The following is a 7339-nucleotide window of genomic DNA, read 5'->3' on the forward strand; positions in this document are numbered from 1 at the left end:
TCGGGCCAAATCAGTTCATATCGGGCGAAACCGCCGAAACATATCGATTTAGGCTTTACCAGTGCCAAACCGGCCGATTTAGGCCGAAATTCCCCTAAAAAAAAAAGGTGCAAAATGCACCATTTGAACTTAATAACAAAACCCTAAACTATCTCAGTTCTCAAAATGCACCATTCTCAATCTTTAGCTCTCTCTCACTCTCTGTGCTTTGTATCCCCCCGCTCGGCTCTCTGCTTTCCATCTCCCCTCTCTCACAGATGCACTCAGTCACTCCCTAAGACACATTCTTACTCTCCTATTCTTTGCATGACTCTCGGTCTCAAGCTTGCCTTAAGTCTCAAGTCTCAAGCTCACCTCACCTCACCGACCCACTCTCAACTCAAGTATCAAACTAATTAAAATTTTCAATCTCAAGCTCATTATACTCTCACATGCTTTGACTATTACTCATTGTGAATCTGTGATCTGATTTTTTTTTAATTTTTTTTATATAAGCTATAATGTTGTGACTTGGGTTTGATTTATTATTTAGTTAATAGTTATTATTTGTAGGTTAAATTGAATTTATTGAATTTGTAATGGATGAAGTTACTGGCACAAAAACTTCACATTCATCTAATGAAGAAGTGCCAAATGATGAAGCTCCTCTTTGGCAGTATGTGACTAAAGTAGAAAAACCACCTAGTTCTACTATTAAATCAGGTGGAAACACACACTTTAAGTGCAACTATTGTGGTGGAGTTTTTTTGGGATCCTATTCTACGGTTAAGGCTCATTTATTAAAAAATCCTAATAAAGGTATTAGAGCATGCCCTAAGGTGACACCGAACCATAGGCTGGAGATGCAGCGAATGCATGATCAGATTGAGAATGATAAGTTAGAAAGAGAATGGAGAAGTCAAATTCTCTTACCTCCACCTCCCCCAGGCTGTGGGCCTATACCTATTCCCTCATTTTGGAAACAGGAAGGGAGTGATGGTACAAATCCGGTTGATGGTAAGAGGATGAAGGTGACTGTGAATTCTCCTTTGGAGAGAGTATTCTATTCATATGCTAGGATGTTTTACACTGGTGGACTTTCGTTTAACTTTGTAAGGAACCCATATTATTGTAGTTCCTATTCATATGCTGCTACCTATAGCATTTAGGTTTATGTTCCTCCTAGATACAATACCTTGAAAACAACACTTTTGCAAAGAGAAAGAGCTTATGTTGAAAGATTTTTGAAACCAATTAAGGACTTTTGGCTTGAAAATGGTGTAAATATAGTTTCTAATGAATGGTTAGATCCAAAGGAGGCCTCTTATTAATATTATGGTTGTATCAGATGGGGGTCCAGTGTTTATAAAGGCAATTGATGGGTCAGGTGAGTTCAAAGACAAACATTATATTGCTGGGGTGTTGAAGGATGCTATAAAAGAGATTGGACATGAAAAAGTTGTCCAAGTCATCACTAATAATGCTAGTGTGATGAAGTCTACTGGAGCTCTTATTGAAGGTGAGTATCCTAAAATATTTTGGATACCCTGTGTTGTCCACACTCTCAATCTAGTTTTGAAGAATATTTGTGCAGCAAAAAACATTGAAAAAAATGAAGTTTCATATGAGGAATGTAGTTGGATTACATGTATTGCTGATGATGCATCCTTCATACGTATTTTTATCATGAACCATTCAATGAGGTTGGCAATGTTTAATGAATTTTATCCACTAAAACTGCTCCAAGTTGCTGATACTAGATTTGCTTCGGTTGTTGTAATGTTGAAAAGGTTGAAATTGATAAAAAAGATGTCTTCAAGCCATGGCTATTCGTGACCAATGGGCTTCTTATAGGAAAGATGATGTTGGAAAAGTTCAAAAGGTGAAAGATATGATTCTAAGTGATCATCGGTGGGATACTGTTGATTATATCCTTGAATTCACAACACCTATTTATGATATGCTACGAATAGCCAACACAGATAAGCCTTGTCTTCATCTTGTGTATGAGATGTAGGATTCAATGATAGAGAAGGTGAATGCAGCAATATATCGGCAAGAAGGCTTGGAAGATGATGAGTATAACTCATTTTGGGGTGTGGTGTATGATATACTCATTGATCAGTGGACTAAAAATTGTACACCACTACATTGCTTGGCTCATTCCTTAAATCCTAAGTAAGTACATTTATTTCCTATTTTCCTTAGTTCCCCATTTTAGTAAAACACATGTTTCATCTATATATATTTGTTTTTTAATCTTTAACTAGGTATTACTCCATTGAATGGCTTTTGGAGAATCCAAAACGTATCTCTCCACATCGGGATCATAAAATTTTTATGAAAAGGAGCAAGTGTTTTGATTGTTACTTTGAAGATGAGAATGACTTAAGGGTGGTGAAAGTTGAGTTTGCTGCATTTTCAAGAGAAAGATTTCCTTCACCAGATGCCTTGACAGATAGGTAGGTCTTACAACCTTTGGTTTGGTGGCAATACCATGACTCCTCATTTCCAACTCTTCAAACTCTTGGACAACCTTGTTCATCCTCATGTGCTAAGAGGAATTGGAGCACATACAAATTCATTCATTCTTTAAAAAGAAACAAAATGGCTCTTGCACGCGTTGAGGATTTGGTATATGTGCATTCTAATCTTTGACTCTTATCAAGGTGTAATGAGGAGTACGTAAATATAGCAACAAAGATGTGGGATATTGTAGAAGATTCTTGGAATGAGAGCGACATACATGGAGGAGCTGGAATTCTTGAGAATGCTGCCTTTACACTTGATGAGCCAGAGTTGGAGGCCATGGTTATTGGGAATGTTAGCACTAGTGTTACTACTAGTGAAAGTGAAGTTCGAAGTGAAACTATTAATCTTGAAGATGATGATGGTTGTATTTGATTGTCTTGTTGATTATCTTTTATTTTGTTTTAGTTTCAAACTTGTGAGTTGTATTCTAATTTCTGAACATCATGAAATGTTTTAGTTTCAAACTTGTGGGTTGTATTTAATTTATGAACATCATGTTTTAGTTATCATTTACTATTGCTCTTAAATTTGGTATATGTTTATATAATGTGAAAAAATCATGCTTAGCAATATATTAAAAATATAAATAAAAATATTTTTAGAAAATTTTTAATCGTCACACCCCGCCGCACCCGCACCCACACCCTACTTTTTCAAAAATTGTCGAGTCCCGAACCCGCACCCGCACCTGCGCCCAAATCTGGAAACACACCCGTGCTTCATAGGTTATAACATTATGTCTATAGTTCTAAAACCATATCAAAATACTTATAGGAAGTAAAACCTCTTGCAAGTTCATGAGCACAAATACTAATTTATTTGCAGAAACTTCTTTTAAATGATATAGTTTGCAAAATATCTTTCACCTAGTATAGATGCTGATGAAGTTGTAAAAATATATATAATATGTGGATACTAATTGTTATAAGCAAAAAAGTAGATTTAGAACATAGTTAGTAATATACAAGATAGGATAAATATGATTTAGGTACAGATATGTTATATCTATAAAATATTCAAGTGAACATTTCGGAAACTAAAAAATATATTCTATAAAATATGTTATTTCTTTTATTTTATTTCAATTTATAGTAGCATAGCTTGTATTATTTTTGAATACTTTCAGAGATATCATAAAAACCAACTAATTAAGTATTCAATATATTTAGCATTATTTTTCCCCAATAATTTTCGCTATGTTTTCAAGCAAAATAACAAGAAATGAATAAGGAGAAGATGTCTATTATACATATTCCTTCATTCACATAGAGAGAGAGAGAGACGGAAATACCAACTGGACCCTTTAATTTGTCTTTATCTTCCTCTCTTTCTTTTAATTTGTCTTTATTATTATTTGGTTTGTTTGTACAAACACCATGGACTATATGGTTTGTATACACTAAAGATTTAGGGTTTTTTTTTTTAATAGAGAAGATATGAGTTATATAGTATTTGTTCTATAATGATTGCTTTACCATAAGAATGAATTAATACAGAAAGGGCAGTATCATATATGGTTATGGATCATGTTAGTCATTAAACTAGATTTAGTTCATTTTACATCTTTTTTTTTTTTTTGAGAGGTCAGCCCACAAATGAGGGCAGAGGCTATTCATTAATAAAACCAAGATCTTGGTTGTAAACATCAACAATATCTAGGGGAAGTTCCTCCATCCAAACTAGCAGAGGATTACAAAAAGATCTACGGGCTAAGGAATGAGCTACCCGGTTACCCAAACGCTTAACATGAAGGAAATAAATACAACTAAAAGAATGAGATAGAGCATGGATATCTTTAAGAAGGTGACCCCAGCCAGAAGAGAGGAGAGATTTTTCCTTGATAGCTTTTATGACCACTTCCGAGTCTCCTTCAACCACAACTCTCTCAAAACCAAGCTCTTTGGCAAACAAGAGAGCTCTTCTCGCTGCCATCACTTCCACTGCCTCCACCGAAGTAGGCAGGGGAATATTTTGTGACAGGGCAGCCAATACCAGTCCAGCCTGGTCACGGATTATCACGCCAAGACCAGCTGAAGAATGGGTTGAGAAAATAGCACCGTTGAAATTTACTTTCACCAAACCAGGGGTGGCGGCTTCCAGCGAACCACACGGGTAGTTCTTGGGATTTTTGCATGGGTTGGCCGAATATGCTGGAATTCTTGCACCAAGGCACGGGCCTGATCTGGAATTTTTTCAAGGGGCAAACAATCACTACTGAAGAATGCTCTGTTTCTACTCATCCAAATCAGGGAGATAGTATTTGCGAACTCTTCCACACAAATAGGATCCTGAAGTGCTAAGTACATAAGGTTTGAGAAGCAGGAGAGAGAAGAAGAAACTTCTTTAAGTTTTGCAAACTTTGGAAGCCACACGATGTCAAGTTTCTTACAGGACCAAAGGGCATGAACTACTGTCTCGAGTTCCAGGTTGCAGTTGGGGCAGGTGTCGACTTGCAGCATCTTTCTACGGGTCAAATTAACCTTTGTGGGGAGCGAATCATTGGAGGCACGCCAGAGGAGGGTACAGATTCTGTTTGGAACGTGGAGGTTCCAAATTTTTTTCCAAGTGTTATTGCAAACGGTTTGGGCAGGGGCACTCGGAGCATTTAGAGACTCCCACTCTCGAGCAAGATTGTACCCCGTTTTTACCGAGTAAACTCCGCTACGATTCCAAGGCCAGTACAACCAGTCCGGAGAGTCCAGAAAACTCAACGGGATAGCTTTGATAACTCTGGCCTCAGCTGGGGAGAATATAGCATCAACCCGATCAGATTTCCAACAGTGCAAATCATGGTCAATTAAGGAAGCCACTCTCAATTCAGGGTCATGGATTCCGGGAGGAGAGGTTACTCTACCCGAGCCTCCACTAGGCAGCCATTTGTCATCGAAAATCTTAATATTCCAACCATTACCAACCCCCCACTTAGCACCCCTACTGATGATGTCCCGACCTCTTAGAATGCTTTTCCAAGCAAAAGAGCCCAAGTTATTTTTTGCCTAAAAAATGGAACCATGGGGGAAGTATTTTGACTTGAAAAATCTATAGAACAAAATGTCATGGTTAGTGAGTAGCCTCCACACTTGCTTGGCTAGAAGAGCATCATTGAACTTCTAAAACTCTCTAAAACCCATTCCCCCATTTTGTTTAGGGAGACACAAAGTATGCCACTTCACCCAATGCACTTTCCTTCGGCTACCACGCTGCCCCCACTAGCATTTACGAACATGACCTCAATTTCGTGGCATAGCGTCGAGGGTAATTTGAAATAGCTCATGGCAAAGGATGGGAGCGCTTGGATTACTGCTTTTATGAGAACTTCTCTCCCAGCCTGAGAGAGAAGCTTTTCCTTCCAACCCATCAACTTCGACCAGACTCTTTCCTTTATGAAAGCAAAACTAGCCCTCTTGCCTCTCCCCACAAAAGAAGGGAGACCAAGATATTTCTCGTATTGCTTAACCTCCGAAACCCCTAGTAAGTTGATAATGTTTTCCTGAGTACTCGAGGAGGTTGCTTTGCTGAAGAAGAGGGTAGTTTTCTCTCTATTTAGCTTTTGCCCCGAGGCAGCCTCGTACTCTGAGAGGATGGACTGGATGTGGATGCATTCCTGAATTGAAGCCTTGCAGAATATAAGGCTATCGTCTGCAAAAAACAGATGTGTTAATCGCGGACCATTTCTACATATAGATATGCCACGGATAAGACCCGTCTGGGCTGCATTCTCAATCAAGGCATGTAGGCCCTCAGAGCAAAGAAGGAACAAATAAGGGGAGATTGGGTCTCCCTGCCTGATACCCCTGGACGGAGTGATTTTTTCAGAAGGTTCCCCATTGATCAAAAGAGAGTAGGAGACCGTTGTGATGCACATCATCATCAAGTTTACCCACTTCACATGAAAGCCCATTTTTAACATTAATGTTTTAAGAAAAGACTATTCTACCCTATCGTATGCTTTGCTCATGTCCAGTTTAAGAGCCAAAAAACCAGATTTTCCTGTTTGATGCTTCATATAATGGAGAGTTTCATATGCCATCAAAATATTATCAGAAATGATTTTCCCTGCTTGGAACGCACTTTGATTTTCTGAGATTATATCAGGAAGTAACCCCTGGAGCCTATTAGCTAACACCTTCGAGACCAGTTTATAAACCACATTACACAGGCTAATATGTCTAAATTCAGAGATTCGTTTAGGGCACTTAACTTTAGGGATGAAGGTTATAAATGTGTGATTGATTTCAGCAGGCATAGAGCAATTATTAAAACAGCAGAGGAGACATCATCACCAACTACAGACCAGTAAGTTTGGAAGAAAATAGGAGGCATACCATCTGGGCCAGGGGCCGAGAGCGGTTCCATATCTTTTAGAGCTGCTTCCACCTCCTCTCTTGTGAAGTCCCTGACAAGATCTCTGTTCATGTCCACCGAGATCACTGACTGGATTGAATCAAAAATTGGATGGTTTTCCTTAGGACTGCAAGAAGTGAAGAGATCCCGATAGAAAGCAATAGCAATCTCTTGGAGTTGATGCTCAGCCGTGCACCAAATGTCCTGGTTATTCTTAAGCCCTTGGATGCGGTTTCTCTTGTATCTTTGGGAGGCCTTGCTGTGAAAGAAACGGGTGTTGCTATCCCTCGATTGCAAGTACAAGGTACGAGCTCTCTGTATCCACATCATGCTTTCCTTGTCGAGGAGCTCATTGATTACTAACTTTAAGCTTCGGACCTGGTCATAGGAGCCACCCCTTGCAGCAGCCTCCTCAGCAAGGACAAGCATTTTTGAAGCCTCTGAAAGCTGCCTTTTGACACTCCCAAAGGCAGATCGACTCCAT

At 38.9% G+C, this 7339-nt stretch overlaps 1 protein-coding gene across 1 annotated transcript; it reads right to left on the bottom strand.

The window, feature by feature from the left end:
- Positions 1–4119: 4119 nt before the first annotated feature.
- On the bottom strand, positions 4120–6412 carry LOC115961274. The gene is made up of 3 exons (XM_031080279.1): positions 5708–6412; positions 4780–5507; positions 4120–4693 (listed from the first exon to the last, which is right to left on the bottom strand). Exons 1-3 carry the CDS (start codon positions 6410–6412, stop codon positions 4120–4122), a joined length of 2007 nt encoding a protein of 668 aa, XP_030936139.1.
- Between the last annotated feature and the right edge of the window lie 927 nt (positions 6413–7339).

This window comes from Quercus lobata, chromosome 9, assembly GCF_001633185.2.
Source record: "Quercus lobata isolate SW786 chromosome 9, ValleyOak3.0 Primary Assembly, whole genome shotgun sequence".
Lineage (NCBI taxonomy): Eukaryota > Viridiplantae > Streptophyta > Magnoliopsida > Fagales > Fagaceae > Quercus > Quercus lobata.